General features: G+C 35.9%; 3 protein-coding genes across 4 annotated transcripts in view; all 3 read left to right on the top strand.

Annotated features, from left to right (window-relative positions):
* The first annotated feature begins 2,680 nt into the window (after positions 1-2,680).
* Positions 2,681-18,612, top strand: part of LOC123907130 (UDP-glycosyltransferase 1-like) — a 34,574-nt gene continuing 18,642 nt past the window's right edge. The window contains exon 1 of the mRNA XM_045957237.1: positions 2,681-4,291. Coding sequence (XP_045813193.1) covers positions 2,770-4,209 — 1,440 coding nt within the window. The 5' untranslated portion in view covers positions 2,681-2,769 and the 3' untranslated portion in view covers positions 4,210-4,291. The remainder of the gene's footprint in view (positions 4,292-18,612) is intronic.
* Positions 6,465-14,568, top strand: LOC123907129. 2 transcript variants are annotated; one of them, XM_045957236.1, is made up of 10 exons: positions 6,465-6,652; positions 10,928-11,198; positions 11,339-11,566; positions 11,987-12,217; positions 12,309-12,907; positions 12,992-13,168; positions 13,279-13,383; positions 13,466-13,532; positions 13,645-13,740; positions 14,381-14,568. In XM_045957236.1, the coding sequence occupies exons 2-10, from the start codon at positions 10,932-10,934 to the stop codon at positions 14,504-14,506; spliced, it is 1,896 nt and encodes a 631-aa protein (XP_045813192.1). In that variant the 5' UTR covers positions 6,465-6,652; positions 10,928-10,931; the 3' UTR covers positions 14,507-14,568. The 2 variants fall into 2 exon arrangements, with proteins under 2 accessions (XP_045813192.1, XP_045813191.1); XM_045957235.1 differs by lacking the exon at positions 6,465-6,652 and adding an exon at positions 10,301-10,737.
* On the top strand, positions 7,439-10,738 carry LOC123908803. Its single transcript, XM_045959529.1, has 2 exons — positions 7,439-9,952; positions 10,115-10,738. The coding sequence occupies exons 1-2, from the start codon at positions 7,439-7,441 to the stop codon at positions 10,736-10,738; spliced, it is 3,138 nt and encodes a 1,045-aa protein (XP_045815485.1).

The raw sequence follows: 18,612 nt of genomic DNA, 5'->3' as shown, positions 1-18,612 counted from the left end.
CGACCCTCTCTAGGTCGGGGCGTCGATGTTTGACGGCCGCCGGACGGGGAGGGGAAGGATCAGCCTGGTGTCTCCGCGGGGGAGAGTTGGTCTTTCTGCGGCGTCGGCTTCTTTCCAGCACGGCGATTCTTTCGCTTTGTTCATCTAATCGACGGCCTTGAGCCTGCATGGCCTCCGTTGTTTGCTTCAGAGCAGCGATCAAGGCCGTGATCTAGGAATTGGCCAAGGTGGCGGGTTGTCCAGCGTTGTTTGCCGGAGTTTCTTGTTTGAACTGCGGGCGTTTGCCCAATCGACGATCGGTTAGGACCTCGATGTCTTCTTCATCGGATGAGAGTGAGGTTTCCCGTCCGTCGCGGTGATCGGTTTCTGGACCGCGTGGTACGGTGATATCGTCACGCAACGGTGACAGAACGGTATTATGTTGCGGCGGCGGAGATGGTGGAACGTTGAGCACGTTCTCGTCGCCGGTATCGGTGTTGAGTTGCTGTGATGAACTAGCCATGATGAAGTTTGTTTGTTGAAAACGGAATTGGTTTTGATCTTTGTTTCTTTGAGAAAGAGTAAAGATGGGGAAGAACTCAGATCCCCACAGACGGCGCCACTGATCTAACCTGTTGATCAGAAAGGTTGAGGCCGGTCCGTTGAGCAAGCTTCCACACCGAAGGGGGGGTTTGTACCTGCAGGTGCTCCGATGCCTAAGTCAGCAAAGAGAACAAGGGAGATACAAGAGAAGAGAGAGAAAGTAAGGTATAGAATGATTCAGAATACCTGGCTCTCCTGTCTAGGAGAGCTTATATAGTGCCCCCAGCGCTGGGCCAAAGGTTGGTCTATTGGGCCGGGATAACCGGCCCAATAGACTCAACTGCCAAGATAGTCCCTGTATCGTAGGAGAAGGCCGTTATTTGCCTCTATCTTGGTTGGAGCCGTTCCGCTATTCGAGGGTAAGGGATAAGCTCCATAACAGCTGTGGTTGGATAAAGGAGCACGTGTTAAACGTGTTGCTTAGCTGTTAAGCTACATAGGAGTGGATCAACATGCGCGGATGTATGAGCACGTGGTTAACGTGGTGCTAATCCGTTGAGTCGAGCAGGACACGTCATTGGCTGACGTGTCGGGGAAGCCTCCCCTTATTGGGCTGTGCCCCAAATGTCGGGCAGAAGGGATTGGGCCAGCCCTTGGCCCAGTCCAGAACATAAAACAAACACTTTATTTAATTCTTTTATCTTTTTTTTATTAGTTCAATAGACTAGTGGCTTGATTAATATAGATGTAAAAATAAAATAATAAAAAAATCGATATTCTAACTCTTTAACACTATGTTTGGTTTTAGAGAAACTAGAAGGAAAGAAAGAGGAAGGAGAGAAAGTCCTAAAGAATATTCTCCCCCAAAACTGGACGGAGAGTAGAGCATTGCATGCTTTTTGCTTGAAATTAGAGGTGGGAATAGGCTAGGCCGAGCTAGGCTTTGCCAAGCCTGAGCCTGGCCTGTCAAAAAATCGAAGGTCTGAGCCTGGCCTGTGGCCTATCATAGGTTTAAATTCTAGGCCTGAGCCTGGCCTTTTGAAAGTCTGATGTGGCCTGTTAGCCTGTTTAAAAGCCTATTTCATATGAACATATTTAAATAAATAATTATATTTATTTTGAAATATACTTATGAACTAATAAAATAATGTTCCATTTGATATTTTAGAGAATTTGACTATATATGTCATCATATTTCAATTCTAGTTTATAATAATACATTTATATATGTTAAAAACTAATGTAGATTAATAAACTTAAATTACTTAAAAAGTTAATAGATTTATAATTTAATCAAAGTATAAATTTTAATATATAAATAATAATCGTAATAAAAATATTATTCATGTTAACTTAAATAGGTCGGCCTAGTAGGCCTCAAAGGCTTTTTTAATGGCCTGCGGCCTGGCCTTTTTAGCTAAATAGGCTTATAAAAAAGCATTGGCCTGCTCTATTTAAAGAAATAGGCTGACCTGGCCTGAGCCTATGTAGGCTAGGCCTTAAGGCCATGTAGGCCGGCCTGGCCTGTTCCCACCTCTACTTGAAATGACACACATGCCCAAAAAGCCCAAAAAGACTAACAAATTTACAACTTTGACACTTTTTTTTTTGTATAAATCATAACAGCAACTTTTTTTAAACTCATATTACTTTTTTTTAAGTTCTAATAACTATTTTTGTGGGCAAGTTCTAACCTGCACAAATGCACCATATGGTGCACGGTACATAAGTTAGTGTTTTCATTATATCGAATATGAATTTTATTAAATTTATCGTTGGATTGAAAGTTTATATCATATAGATCATCCATAAAAAAATTTTAAAAATTTAAAAATTATTTGATATGTTATTGAGACACTTAAAGATTAACGGTATTTAATAAAAATTTATAAATTGTTAATTTTGACGGGTCTCAATAACATATCAAAGAACTTTCAATTTTTTCAAAAAAAATTATGGATGTTCTATACAATATAAATTTTCAAACCAACGGTAGATTTTGTAAAATTCGTATTCGTTATAATGAAATTGCTAACTTGTTCACGGTCCCATATAGTGTACTTGACTACTTGTCCAACCAAAGCCAAATGTGTATCTTTTTGCAACAATCACTCACTTGGACCCTAGTGCATCAATATTCCTTTAAATAGAACAAGTAAAGAAACAATATATTCACCAAAACAGAGCGAGCAAGCAAGCCTAATAATCTAACCTTCATTTCATTTTCAATTTCCCAAAATCATCAAAATGAAGGATACATTAGTTCTATACCCAGCTCTTGGAAAAGGGCACTTAAACTCAATGATTGAGTTAGGCAAATTATTATTAACACATAACCCTTCACTCTCTATATCAATTCTAATCCTCAGTCCACCAAACACCACCGTGCAGCCGGAGCAGGAGATCCGAAAACTTACAACCACCTTTGGTTGTGAATCTTTTCCGTCCATCACTTTCCACCACATTCCTACCATTTCATTCCCCGTCACTCTTCCACCTTACATACTCCCCCTTGAAGTTTGCGATCGTAGCAACCACCATGTTAACCATATTCTTCAAACCATTTCAAAAACATCGAACCTCAAAGGCATTATCTTGGATTTCATGAACTTTAGCACCAACCAAATCACTTCAACTGTTGATATACCAACTTACTTTTTCTACACTTCAGGAGCATCAACTCTTGCAATTTGTCTACAATTTCCAATCATTCATCAAAACACCACAAAATCACTTAAAGAGTTTGACATGCATCCTCACATCCCTGGGCTACCACAAATTCCCATAGCAGATATGCCAGAGCCAGTGAAGGATCGCGAGGGAAAAAGTTACAAGGGTTTCTTAGATATGGCAACAAGTATGAAGGAAAGTGATGGAATAATCATAAACACATTTGATGCTTTGGAAGTAAGAGCTTTAAAAGCATTAAAAGCAGGGTTGTGTCTTCCAGAAGGAACAACACCTCCATTGTTTTGTATTGGACCAATGATTTCAGTTCCTTCTAAGGGTGAAGATGAAAAAGGGAGTTTGTGTTTGAGTTGGCTTGACTCGCAACCTAGTCAAAGCGTCGTGTTCTTGTGCTTTGGAAGTATGGGGAGATTTTCTAAGGCACAGTTGAACGAGATAGCTATTGGATTGGAAAAAAGTGATCATAGATTTTTGTGGGTTGTTAGGAGCGACGTAGACATAGAGGATCAAAGTTTGGACCAATTGTTGCCGGAAGGCTTTTTGGAGAGGACAAAGGAGAAAGGAATAGTGGTGAGGAATTGGGCCCCACAAGGTACAATATTGCATCATGATTCTGTGGGTGGATTTGTGACTCATTGTGGGTGGAATTCAGTGTTGGAAGCTGTTTGCGTAGGAGTGCCAATGATTTCATGGCCTTTGTATGCAGAACAAAAGTTGAATCGATTGATTATGGTTGAAGAAATGAAGGTGGCTTTGAAACTAAACGAGTCAAATGGATTTGTGAGTGGAGCTGAGTTGAGTGAGCGAGTTAAAGAGTTGATGGAATCAGACAATGGAATAGAGATTAGAGAGAGGATATTGAAAATGAAAATAAGTGCCAAGGAGGCAAGAGGTGGAGGTGGATCTTCTCTTGTTGATATCAAAAGGTTAGGAGATTCATGGAGGGAGCTTGCTTCATGGAATAGTTTATCACCAAATTCTCCTTTTGTTTTTCGTTGATAATTAGGAATAGATCTCAAGAGACAATAACATTAGAAAAGTATGATAGATTAGAAGTGAAAAAAATTGGTGTAACGAGGTTTTTTTTAAGGAAAATTCTAGCGTGAGGTCAGTAAAATGGCCTCTTTAGTGAGGTCAATTGAATTGCCCAATAAAATTTTAAGTGATGCCACATCAGCTCTACATTGTAATGAAGGTACATGATAAGACTTTTTAATGAAAAGTTTAATTATTGCACACAAGTCCCTCATAAACTTAACAATTATTTAGAATAATTTACAAATTTACAAATAAAAACAAGTTTTAATTGTCATTTAAAATTAGTTAGATAAAAATTTACAATGTGTTTTATTTGACAAAATTTATTTTGTAATTGAAAACCCTAAAGCCGACCCATTCTTCATCCTCCATCGTATTGTTCTTTCTTCTTCATCCCTGAATTCCACCTGTTCTTCATCCTCCATCTTCTCCATCTTCTCCGTCGTGTTATCTTTGTACTTCATCTTCTCCATCGTATTCTTTTTTGTCCTCATAGACCGTTCGATCTTATTGTAACTCTTCCATTGTCGTTCTACTGGTTTGAAGCATTACTGCAACGTCCTCGTGTCCTGTCACAGATATGTTGTTCGCAAAATTATCTTTATTTTAATTTTCATTGAATTGGGGTATTTATTGTTAGCCAGAAAACGATCGATTTGGAATTAGGTTTGTATTTAAAATCGAAATTGATTTGTTACCCAGAAACGATCAATTTGGGGATTAGGGTTGTATTTAAAATTGACTATGATTGTAGTTGTTACCCAGAAAATTATGGAATTGGGGATTAGGGTTTGTATGTTTCAAATGATTAAATTCTGAATTTGAAGATATTATATTAAAAAGTTTAATCAAAAGTGAATGTGTAGTGTTTGATTTGAATTGGAAATTTACATGTTGATACTGTGTTAACACTTTGTATGTGTTTCAATTGAATAGCTGCTGTTGTGAAGTCAACTATGATTTCTCTACTGAGAAAACGCATGGTCTGATATTCTCAGTATAGAAAGGAAACAACGGAGAAAACAATTGACAAGTTTGAAGTTGAAGGGCTTAGCATAGGAAATTGTTGCATAGGAAATAGTTGCCTGTAAAATTGAGATAAGCTCAACTAGTTTATACAACAATGATCTATATTTAAGCTGAGTAATAATGTAAAGCATTGTGTTACAATTCAAGGTTATACAATGTACCTTAAAGCTTTGTAATTTGAGTTATACAATGATATCGTAGATAATGCCTTGTAATAGAGTTCAATTTTACATGCACGATCTTAACAAATGTATACATTCATATTTATATACAATGATAAATTTGTGATTGATTGCTTTATATTGACTTGTTTTGTTAGATAGTAACATATGTTTCATTTTAATTTCAAACAGTTTGGATGAATATGCACCATAGAAGAGTTAGAGATGAAGGAGAGCAGGTGAAAGCTAACGTTAGGTTTCATTAGCCAGACAAAAGAGGTATGTTTAATATTTAAAGTCCAAAAATGTTATGTGTGTGTGTATGTGTTCATGTAACTTTTTCTTAGTGAGTTTTGAATTATGCTGGAGTACTCGTAATGTGTCAAAAAAATTAGTAGTTCCAAATTAGTAATGTACTAGTAATTTGCAAAATAATGTTATGTGTATAGCACAAACCCAAGTACTGGACAAAGTACTGTTTATATCCAAGATAATATCCAAACATAACATTGAAAATCAAACATACACTAGTAGAAATATGACATATTACTTAAGCATTTTACATCTGACGAACATATGTCAGATGTAAAACGCTATATGGAGTAGTCTTTTCATCTGGTCTCAATATCCACAGATGTAAAAAATATATAGACAAGACTTTTTATATCTGACTTCAATATACCAGATGAATAACTAAACGCGGTGGCAATCTTGTAATTATGGTGAAAATTATCTAAAATACATATATATCTGGCCATATTTAGCCTCAGATATAAAAAGTCAGGTTGAATAAAAAAAAAAATAATAATATTTTTGGAATAGAGGTTACGTATATCTCTCTCTCTCGCAAGACAAAAAAAACGAACTCACACAAAAAAAAAGAAATCGATACAATACAACCCTAGCTCTCTCTCGCGATGCAAACCCTCATCAGCGCCGTCCGCCACCGGCGACGAGATTGAACCTCAGCGCCGTCCTTTAATCAACTCACCACCACCGCCTCACTCGCGCAGTCGTCCTCTCTCTCTCACTCGCGCAGTCGTCCTCTCTCTCTCACTCGCGCAGTCGTCCTCTACCCTCACGAACCCTAACTCCAAATCGAAGGTTGTCTTTCATTCTCCAGCCTCTACTCTCACGAATCGAAGGTTGTCCTCCTTTCTCCGGCCTCTACTCTCACGAATTGAAGCTTGTCTTTCTCTTTCACATCGATTCAGGTACGTACTCTTGTTTCTCACGAATCGAAGGTTTTAGCTCTTAGCTCTTTGTGGTTTGTTACTTGATTTTGTTTCTACTGAACTGTTTCTTTGTGGTTTGTTACTTGATTTTGTTTCTACTGAACTGTTTCTACTGAACTTTTAGCTCTTAGCTCTTTGGCTGAGCATTGAGCAACTACTATCTTGAGCTTAAACATAATCACTAACAAGCTGTAAATTTAAAAGATACATGGTAAACTAAACTGAACCATTTTTTATATATAGAAGAATAAGAACAATCCAATCAAAGGAGATCAGTCAAAGTTATGTGTATTGACACATTGTAGTAAAACCAAAGAGACTGTAAAATCTGATACATTGTTTCTGACAAAAGCTGAAATCAACGAATTATAAGAACTTCCATTTCATCTGAAAATAGCAAATCATAATGAACTCAAAGTATTCACATCTAACAACTTGGCAACAACTAGAGAAGAATCTGTTCAATTGATTTTCTTTGTGTTACCAGATTTCTTTGTGTTTGTGGTTTGTTACTTGGTTTTAGCTCTTAGCTCTGTGGTTTGTTACTTGATTTTGTTTCTACTGAACTGTTTCTTTGTGTTTGTGGTTTATTTTGTTTCTACTGAACTGTTACCTGATTTGGTTTTAGCTCTTATTCTTTGTGTTTGTGTTAAAGTTTAGTGGTAAAGTTTAAGTGATTCATTTAAGTGATTGGTTTCCCATCGGGTACGAAACCAATACTTTAATTGGTGTTACCATGTTTTAACTTAATTTCACAACATAGGTATGGATCGGAGTTGGATGAAAGCTAATAGATTAAGTGCTGAGTTTGAACAGGGAGTGATTGAATTTCTTCGATTTGCTGAAATCAATCTTCCATCTCCCGAAAGTAATGCTAAAAAAAACCTTTCGACTCCCGAAAGTAATGACGAAAAAAATCTTCCCCCTAAAAGTAATGTACATTTTCGATGTCCATGTGTTCTTTGTGGAAATAAAAAAGAAATTCATAAGGACCAAATCTTTAGTCATCTCATTTGCAATGGGATTTGTCAAAATTATACAAAATGGATATGGCACGGTGAAAAAGTAACAAAGCGAAATGTGTCCCAAAGAGAAAACGTTAGTGTAGATATGGATGATCGTCTTGAAGACATGATGCGTGATATCGGAGAAGACTCGTTTAAGAGGGCTCATGTGCATGATACTTTGTGCAGCGACAAGGATACACCTTTGTACTCGGGATGCACAAATTTTACACGTTTGTCAGCGGTGTTAAAGTTGTTTAATCTGAAGGCAAAGAATGGGTGGACCGACAAAAGTTTTAGCGAATTGCTTGAATTGTTGACACAAATGCTTCCTGAAGGTAACGTAATACCAAACCGGTGTTACGAGGCGAAAAAAGTATTGTGTCCGATGGGTTTGGAGTATGAAAGGATACATGCATGCCCTAATGATTGCATATTATACAGAAAAGAGTTTGTAAACTCTGATCATTGTCCGAAGTGCATGGCGTCACGCTACAAAAAGAAAGATGGTGATTCTAGTGATGATGTGGTGACGAAAAAGGGTTCTCCCGCGAAAGTTGTATGGTACCTACCAATAATTCCAAGGTTCAAGAGATTGTTCGCTAATGCAAATGACGCAAAGAATCTTAGATGGCATGTAGAAGAGAGAAAATTTGATGGACAAATTCGCCATGTAGCTGATTCTTTGCAATGGAAGAAAATCGATTCTTTGTTTCCAAATTTTGGCAAGGAGTCGAGAAACCTTAGACTTGGACTTGCTACTGATGGAATGAATCCGTTTGGCAATCAAAGTACTAACCATAGTTCATGGCCTGTTCTGCTCATGATTTACAACCTATCTCCTTGGTTGTGCATGAAGCGTAAATATATTATGTTATCGATGATGATTTCAGGCCCAAGACAACCCGGAAATGACATAGATGTTTATCTAAGTCCCCTAATTGATGATTTAAGAGTGTTGTGGGAGGAAGGAGTTGATGTTTTTGATGCGTATTCTGGAGAACAATTCAATATGCGTGCAATGTTGTTTTGCACCATCAACGACTTTCCGGCATATGGCAATTTGTCTGGGTATAGCGTTAAAGGGCACCTAGCGTGTCCTATATGTGCAAAAGACACAAATTTCAAGCAATTGAAAAAGGGAAAGAAGACTGTGTATCTTGGGCATCGGAGATTTCTAAACCGTTATCATCCATATCGTAGATTGCGGAAAGCTTTCAATGATCACCCAGAGGATGGTGTTGCTCCGGAGCCCTTAACTGGAGAGCAAGTTTATGAACTACAACGTGATATTAATGTTGTCTTTGGAAAGGACGTTGCAAAGGACGTTGGAAAGGGCAAAAAAAAGGCCAAAAAAAAGTCTGATGTTCAAAAAAAGTCTGATGTGAAAATTGCATGGAAAAAGAGGTCGGTGTTCTTTGATCTTCCATATTGGTCCAGTCTTGATGTAAGACATTGTATTGATGTGATGCACGTGGAGAAAAATGTATGTGATAGTGTAATCGGAACACTTCTCAACATTGCAGGCAAGACAAAGGATGGTATAAATGCTCGTCTTGATATGGATTTGATGGGTATACGAAAAGAGCTATTACCACAACAAATAAATAACAGGACATATTTGCCACCAGCATGTTACACTTTGTCTAAAAAAGAGAAAACAAGTTTTTGTGAGTGTTTACAAAGTATCAAAGTGCCGCATGGTTACTCATCAAATGTCAAGAAGCTTGTATCAATGAAAGATCTCAAATTAATTGGCTTAAAGTCTCATGATTGTCATGTGTTGATGCAACAACTCCTACCCGTGGCTATTCGTGGGATATTGCCTGACAATGTTAGGAAAACTATAAGTAGGTTGTGCTTATTCTTCAATGCAATATGTTGTAAAGCCATTGATCCATTGAAGTTAAACGAGTTGGAAAATGAGGCTGCAGTTATCTTGTGTCAATTGGAGATGTATTTCCCTCCTTCATTTTTTGACATTATGGTTCACTTAATTGTTCATCTAGTACGAGAGATTAGATTGTGCGGACCCATTTATTTAAGGTGGATGTATCCAATAGAGCGATATATGAAGATCCTAAAAGGGTATACAAAAAACCCGCACCGTCCGGAAGCATCGATCGTTGAGAGGTACATTGCAGAAGAAGCTATTGAGTTTTGTTCAAACTATTTGTCAGAAGTGGATGCTATAGGGGTTCCTAAGTCTCCTCACGATGGAAGATGTGGAGGTAGGGGTATACAAGGTTTAAATGTCAAGAGCATGAGTGCTCAGGTAATTCTTCAGGCACATTTGTATATATTGAATAACACGGATGAGGTTGAACCTTACTTATCTGATCACAAAAACATCTTAAAGATAAAGTACCCAAGAATGAATTAAAAAGGATTGTTAATAGAACATAATAAGAGTTTTTCTGAGTGGTTCAAAGAAAAGGTTGCTTATGATGGTAGTGATTCTGATACAATAAAGTGGTTGTCCTATGAGCCTAAACGTAACATAATAACTTGGAGTGCATTTGATATAAATAGAACTTCCTTTTATACAAAACTAAAGGATGATTGTAGTACCATGCAAAATAGTGGGGTTATGGTTGTGGCTGAGTCCATGCATTTCTCTAGTTCCAAGGATAAAAACCCGGTTATGGCATCTTCGCCCTACTATGGGGTGATTGAAGAGATTTGGGAGGTTGATTACGTTATGTTTAAAGTGCCTCTATTTAAATGCAAGTGGATTAATATTAACAGTGGTGTGCGAATCGATGAATTAGGATTTACATTGGTCGATCTTTGCAAGTTAGCTTATACCGACGAACCTTTCATCATGGCATCCCAAGCAAAACAAGTGTTTTATGTTAAAGATCCTTCGCCTAACAGTAGGTGGTCGGTGGTTTTACAAGGAAAAAATGTGCAAGGTAGTGATGAAAATCAAGATGTGATTCTTGATATTTCCGAAACTCTTCCATTCTCAACAAATGTGCCTACCTTCGTTGAAGAAAATGAAGAGGATGACGTGCAAGCTATTCGTTCGGATCATCAAGAAGGGATATGGCAGGACTAGTACGTTTGTGTATTTGATTTAACAAGTTTATACATTTGTGTTTTTTCATAAGTTGTGTTTTTTTTTTTTTGTAATAATTAATAATTAGTATGTTTGTGAATTTTGATTTAATTACACATTTGCTTTTGCCATTTGCATTTTTTTGAGCTTCATTTGATCCTGATCAACGTTTTCTTTTTGTGTAAGCAGATACATGGCTGATTCAACCGTCACGGCTTCTTCAAGCCAAAAAAAGAGAGGAAGAGGTGCTACTATGATGAGAAAACTTACCAAAGTTCATCAATCGGGTCAACTCCTATCTGTCACATTTCATCCAAAAACATGGAATCCTACCGGTGCTCATGCAAAAACGTTCAAGAGTTATTTGTCATATCTTGCTCGAAGTAGTTGTAGTATTTTGAAAGATGAGTGGAAGGACGTAGACATAAATGAAAAAGAGAAAATGTTGAGTGATCTTGAGGTATTTTAAATTTATCATTTATCCTTTAATTTTTGTATCAAGTGATATGTATTTGCCTTCATTTCGGGTTCCCTGCTGATCTGGTAGTTTTGTTATTATGTGGAAAAAAAAACTAACAAAATTTTAATGTATATATGTAGAGTTATTTTGTTGTACCAGTAATTCATAAAGATCCGGATAAAGATCCTTTGAGGAATGCATTGTTATCTTATGCGGGAGACAGATGGAGAGGTTTTAAGACGCAACTCACGAGAGAATATGTTTCAAACCCCAAAGAAGATCGTGAACCTCCATATGTGAGGTATTCTTTTATTAAAGAAGGTATATGGAAACAGTTTTTGGCGTCCCGACATACCCCTGAATTTAAGGTTAGTAGTAATGTTCTTAGTAATATATTTAGTAAAAATATAATCTGCAATCTGCCTGCTATAATCTGCGTGCTTGCTGTAATCTGCCTGCTATAATCTGCAATCTGCCTGCTATAATCTGTAATCTGCCTGCTATAATCTGCAATCTGCCTGCTATAATCTGCAATCTGCCTGCTATAATCTGTAATCTGCCTGCTATAATCTGCAATCTGCCTGCTATAATCTGCAATCTGCCTGCTATTATAATCTGCAATCTGCCTGCTATAATCTGCTATCATCTGCAATCTGCCTGCTATAATTTAGTAAAAATATATGATCTGCTATCAGCTGTCGTAGTTTTCAATTTGGGGAAAATATTACATATTGTTTGGTGGTTATTACAATCAGATTGCTAATAGTAATGAATTGACATTATAATAGGAAAAAAGTCAAAAGGGTAAAGAAAAAGTGGCCAACAATGTCCACCCACATAGATTATCGCGTGGAGGGTATGATTTGCTTATGGAGACTATGATGGCTGAAAAGAGGTCGAGAGACAGCGGTGATCGTACTCCATCTCCACCCCCACGTTATGAGGGCTGGAAGAGGGCACGACAAAAACCAGATGGTTCGTACACATCAACGGCTACAAAAGTTGTTGCCGACAAAATTGTAAGTAAACTTTTGATAATTACACGCATAGTCAAGCCATCTGAATGTTTATTTGTAATTACTTTCAAAGTGCATTTTTTGCATTTTGTAGGATTCTCTAGTTGAAGAGACGGAAAAGGGCAGCTTTGTTCCAATGGGACGTGATGATATTCTTACAGCTGCCCTTGGAACAGCTGAGCATGGTGGCCAAGTTCGTGGTGTTGGACGAGGTGCTACAATTACCAATTATTTTGGAAGGGCTTTACGTTCATCACCATATACGGATGTCACCGAGCAGCTCTCACAACTAGAAACAAAAATTAGAGCTGAATTTGAAGAGAAGATGGCTGTAGAGCGTCAAATGATGCAAAAGACAATGCTGGATACACTTAAGTCTGCCGGTTTCTCTCAAAACGCCTCCCCAACAAAGCAACAGGTTGACAATTGTTCTCCAATAGATATTGCAGGGAACTTTGACAGTATGAAAGCTAGTTGCTCTGTTGCACCAGCAAACATGAAGGAGGACTTAGATAATGACACAGACTCGGTTCAAAAATTGTTATGCATGATTGTGAAAAGGAAAACATATTTGCCCATACAATTAGAACATGATAAGTTTGTCACCAATTTTAAGATGTCGCCAAAGTATATGAAAGACTTATTGGTGGGTGATAGATGGCTTGACTATTCAATTCTACAGCTTTGGTGCACGTAAGTACATTTTTGTTACTGCTATTCAGGTATATGCATCGTCTTATGTAAAAGTCTTATGTTTTTCCTCTCTTTACTATTCAGGTATATGCATCGTCTTTCCTTAGACACAAAAAACTCAGATTTATTTGCATTTTTGGACCCATGTCAATTGAGTTTTGCATCAAAGCCAGTCTCATTTCAAAAGGCGGGTAAACAATACATACAAAATCAGTTGCGTGATCTAAACAAAGTGTGCTACTTAGCACCACATCTTTGGGAGTAAGTATATATATATATATATGTATAGCTTATGTCATTGATAAGCTACATGTATTTTCTTATTTATTTTGATAGCATAATCACTAATAATTGTTCTTTCATGTGTACAGCGGGCATTGGCAATTAATAATTATGTGTCCTAAGGACAATGTAATAGTTTGCCTTTGTTCATTACACCATAAGATACCTGAAGCAGCGAAGAGTCTTTTTACAAAGTAAGTTATTACGTTATTTAGTTTGCCTTTGTTTATCCACTTACTGCCTATTAAAGCATTGTTGATTTTTAAATTTTCGTAGTGCTTTTAAAGTTCATCAATTAGCAACATTTGGTAATAGAAAGAAGACTTCATGGATTTTTCCCAAAGTAAGTGTGGCGTAAATTTTAATATTTATTTACGTTAATAACACATGATGATTGATTCGTATTTTTTTTTTGGCATATATATATGTATTAACTAAATGTCATTTATATGTAGACAAGGGTACAGCCTAACGGCAATGACTGTGGATATTATGTAATGAAGAATATGATTGACATTGTCTCTGCTAGTATTACAAAGAATTGGATGGAGGTATCGTATTTTTCTTTATCGTGCATATGTAGTAGTGAATGAATGATGATATATAGGCTGCTGTACGTGCATATTGTTGTATACTTAGTAGTGAATGAATGATGATATATAGTCTACCTGATGTCAATTATATAGACATTTGTATATAGGCACATGTGGTTGTTTTTTTTGCTGCTGTGGTTGTTTTTTTTGCTGCTGTGCATGAGCCTTGTTACAAACCAGTAAACATGCTTGCTGTTGTGCTTGTTTTTTTTGCCGCTGTTTGGTAAAGTTGGTCGGACGACTCAGATGTGTCTGAGAGTTATGACTTAAAATTTTGAATTAGACTTAACTATAAAATCAGTGATTACCATCTCTAGAAAGAGTGTGTAGCTAAATATGAGGACTCTTAGGACATACCTTTGCTTGAAGATACTTCCATTGCTAAGCAGAAGCTGTGGATAGTGTGTAGCTGAATCTATTTCTATAGAAACTACTTGACAGTTAGTTCTTATAGTTTGCATTGGCAAACAATTGGCTATGGCTTTGATCAAATCAGTGCGCTTTAAGCACCTAAATTCTTGATTAATCCTGCGTGCGTGCTTGCTGGTTCATAACATGTTGTAGTTTACATATGAATTATGTTATTTACATATTGTAGGTGTTCAATGATCCCACGGCATTAACAGATGAGGAGTTGTATGATTTGCGAGACCGCTGGGCAACTTGTTTTCTTCAACTATATAATCCCGAGGTAGATTATGATGATGCCGACGAGAAAGATTAGGAGCTAGCTAGGTTTGTGTGAAGTTACAATGGACTAGTTATGATGATGTTTTAATTTGTATTTTGGATATGGATTAGTATTAATTATTATGATGTTTTGTATTTTGGATTACAATGTGGTTGTACTTTAATGACATTATTATTATATATATGTTGAATTTGAATTTGGCTATGGATGTTGAATTTTAGTATTATGTTCTTGATGCAAGTTATGTTATATTGTTGGCATTGTGGGTTAGATTTTTTTAATAAAAAAAAAGATTTAAAATATATATATAAAAAAAAAACGCAGGTTTTTCAAAAAAAAAAAAAAAAAAAATAAAGTTAAGATTTCACATCAGGTAGACTTGGTCAGATGTAAAAAGTCCAATTTAATTTTAAAAAAATAATATTTGAATTTCGCCTTGGTCAGAGGTAAAAAGTGTTTTTTTACATCTGACTACGCCAGATGTAAAATGTGTATACTTACTAAGTCTCGTGCGCCTACATCTGACATTTTTCAGATGTAAAAAGTGGTTTTCGCCAGATGTAAAATAGCTTTTTTCTACTAGTGATAGAACGCAACCAACGTAACAGCCAAAACACTTGAAAAAACTGAAAATACAACCAATGTCGACACAAATATCGAAAACCACGACAGACATATCAAATTATCCAAATTACAACCCAAAATTCAAATTAAAAATCAAATCAAGCATAATGCCCCAAAGTTTCACGCCTTAACCACCGTAGAACACAATTTCAAACTTTAACCAACGCCTTCCTTTTCTTCCACTGAACATCCCAATGTTTTGCAGCCCTCGACACGAGTTCATTCACCATCACATTATTAGCTGATTGACAGATAAAAAGAGCTAGTTTCATCCTTGTGGCTGTAACAACCTGAGATTACAGTAATAAAAACAGTTAGTTAAATTAGAAATATAATTAGAGGGACAAAGTATAAGAAATAATATATAATGACCATTAGTTTAACTTACAGTTACGTTTTGATACTCATTCATGAATGCACACTCAATCATCCATTTTGCCACCCATACTCCACAGTCGTTTCTATAGGCAGTCATTACAAAGCAAGTGTTATACTCACAGGTAAAGTTCAATAAATTTAAAATATAAAAAGGGTTTTATGAGACGTACGAGCCTGGTCGCTGATGTGCGAGGCCAGTAGGCTGAATAAGGTTATAGTTTGTGATTAAATATTGATGCAACTTAGGATCCAGTACACCAATTGAATCATGAAGCAGTATTTTCTCCAGAAATATAGCCTGAGAATATTGGAAAACCAATTTTGAAAAAAAAAGCATATATTTGAATGTAAAACTTAGTAGGTAACAATAAAGTATAGATAAGAATATATACCACTGTCATTATGGAATGACGTCTGTTATGATATCTTTCTTCAGTAGGCATAGAGTCCAACCATAAAAGTTTTCTATCCAACAAATCAACAACCAGTAGATACCAGTGTGATCCTTCGTCGTTTATAGGGATAAAAATCTGTAAACAATCTAATATTTAGTCATGCGAACATAATTATCAAAAGCTACTTAACAAATATTGTTGTAAAGTAAAATGTTAACCTTGGAAACATGACTTTTTGGTTTCAGGAAGTTATGTTGATATTTTACCCTAACTTGATCAGCTGAGTGTTTGGATTCCAGAGCATATTGCTTAAAAAAAGATGTAATTTAAGTCAATAATTAATACTTAACAGATGTAAATTTAATAGTTGGGTTAGTGGCAATCACCGCAAAATCCGTAGGCATATACCAAACCCTCCTTGTTTTGCCCATTTTATCCTGAAGCCAATTTGATCTGGCAACTACTAGATTAAGAATCTGTACAGATAAATATAAATGATATTAGATATAAATTATATTAAACTTCTGTATGGAACATTGTAATTAAAAAAAAATATAACCTCTTGGTCAACAGGGCATCTAGGCATAAGAGACTTAAGTGTTTTCCTATCTCCAAAGACACCTGATGTAGTTCTAACCAGAACCTCATCACTACAAACAATAGTTGGTGTGCAATGTTAGTTATTATGAAATGCAATGTCATAAACAACTATAAATGCAGAATTATATGGTACAAAAAGACTGACCCCAGTAGCTGATGATCATCTTTCATAAAGATGTATGCAGCTGTGTAAGTACATATGTCGTTCAATTGCATTTTTTGAGTCGGTCGAAACGTCATTGGCATCCACTGTTATTAAATAGGTATAAAATTAAAACTGTGGTAAGTAAATAAAATTCATATAAAGGTTTGCTTTGTTGTAGTTAAAAAAAATGAAATTAGTTAAGTCTTACTTCAGGAATATAAAAAGGAACGTCGGCACCCTCGTATCCAAACGCACTTGTTGGATGGAAGTTTAAGTTAAAATCATGGTCATCATCTTGTTCTGGTTGACAGAATAGATTCCTCCTAATCCTGTCTAACTGATATGCATCAATAAAAACCTCTCCGTCATCGTTAGGCTTCATTTTTGGTGGGGCAGATGTTGTTCCCTTGGTCATATTAAAAATTGGCTTGGTTATTTTTCTAGTTGTTTCTGCCCGTTTTTTAACCGGACGTTTACGGTCCATCTCAGGAGTCGAGGCGGTGGACTCATAATCTGTTTCGTTGTCGCTTTCATCGATCCTTCGGCTACTATTGTATTTACTGCTCAAACAAATAAAGTCAGATGAACATACAAACCTAAAAAAACTACAACTAACCAGATGAACCCCTTATGAACCATTTGAACAAACCATTAGTGGTACATACAAACCTAAAAAAACTACAACTAACCATATGAACCCCTTATGGACCAGATGAACAAACCATTAGTGGTACATACAAACCTAAAAAACTACAACTAACCAGATGAACCCGTTATAAACCCTAAAAATGTAGTATGTTACAAACTAATTAAAAATACGATACCAAACCTAAAAATTCAGTAAACATACTATCACAGGGTGTTGCTCTTAGTATGTGGTGTGTGACAGCTTTTGGGTTGTAGTCAAAACTTAAGTATTGTCTAAGTATTTGCAGATTTTTTAACTAAAAAATTTGTCCATATTTGTAGAGTTTAAAATGGTTCTGATTTAAAAAAATAAAGTATAGTTAAAAATGGTTCTGATTTATAAAAAGAAAGTAAAATTAGGGTTCATTAGCAAAATACATTGCCAAAGTCCCTAAGTTGAAGAATATAAGACGGAAGAGGAATGACAACAACCATAGGTAAAATATATCTGCAAACATTACCTGGATGATAGGTCAATAACCTTTTTTTCGAAGCTATCTTTGCGAGTTTCAGTCTCAGAGTAATGCTTACTAATTTCAATAGAGTGAGTGGTAGTCTTTGTTGTCATCTTAACTGTATTGTTTGTTGCATCTGTTTCAGGTATTTTTTGTTTGGTGCGTCTACTTGGCCTGGGAGGAGAAGGTCTTCTCATTTTGAAGAATATGAAGTTGAGAAGAGGAGCAGGTGTTTAGGATTGCAACTGAAGCTAGGAAGTAAAATTAAGTTGCTTTCTTCCTTTGTGTTGTAATCGAAATTAATGGTAACTGAACGGTTGGAGTTAATAGTAGGAGTTAATAGGTTGTAGGTTATTTTGGAAGTTGAAACATTTTGCTTGTGGCTTGTAAAACATGATTAGGGTAGGTTTTTGTGTGCTCAATGTAAATTGTAACATGGATTAGCGTGACTCAAAAATAATGAACTCTTCAATTTTCATTAGGTAAATGGAGAAATCACGTTTTGTTGTCAAGCTTTAAAAAAAAATATATATATATTTTTTTATTTTTTTACTATTATGTTATGGTATCTCGTTGGTTTATTTTTGTATAAATTGTGAATTTATAATAAATTGTCGAATATAAAAACAAAGTTTATTTTAGTGTTACGTAATTAGTATCAAATATATAAAAAAAATTTAATATAATTTTGTCCAATTTCGTATGTCATTTAAAATATTTAGTAGTTTTATTGTAAATTAAAAAAATAACCGGCTTAAATTTCGCCGACAACTGAAATTACATAAAAAATTGGAAACATTCGATAGTTTTCAAATATAAGGACAATGAAACTACGTTGGCATATATAACGTTCGA

This window comes from Trifolium pratense, linkage group LG2, assembly GCF_020283565.1.
Source record: "Trifolium pratense cultivar HEN17-A07 linkage group LG2, ARS_RC_1.1, whole genome shotgun sequence".
Classification (NCBI taxonomy): Eukaryota; Viridiplantae; Streptophyta; class Magnoliopsida; order Fabales; family Fabaceae; genus Trifolium; species Trifolium pratense.
Note: the sequence above shows the minus strand (reverse complement) of the source record. Positions and strands in the feature narration are given on the sequence as shown.

Excerpts from the sequence above, each read along its gene's own strand:
- LOC123907129 (XM_045957236.1), top strand. The coding sequence starts at position 10,932 with ATGGCTGATTCAACCGTCACGGCTTCTTCAAGCCAAAAAAAGAGAGGA. Across the intron at positions 11,567-11,986 it reads GACATACCCCTGAATTTAAG|GAAAAAAGTCAAAAGGGTAA; the intron begins GTTAGTAGTAAT and ends ACATTATAATAG. Across the intron at positions 13,169-13,278 it reads TTAGCACCACATCTTTGGGA|CGGGCATTGGCAATTAATAA; the intron begins GTAAGTATATAT and ends TCATGTGTACAG.
- LOC123908803 (XM_045959529.1), top strand. The coding sequence starts at position 7,439 with ATGGATCGGAGTTGGATGAAAGCTAATAGATTAAGTGCTGAGTTTGAA. Across the intron at positions 9,953-10,114 it reads TCAAGAGCATGAGTGCTCAG|GTTGCTTATGATGGTAGTGA; the intron begins GTAATTCTTCAG and ends TTCAAAGAAAAG.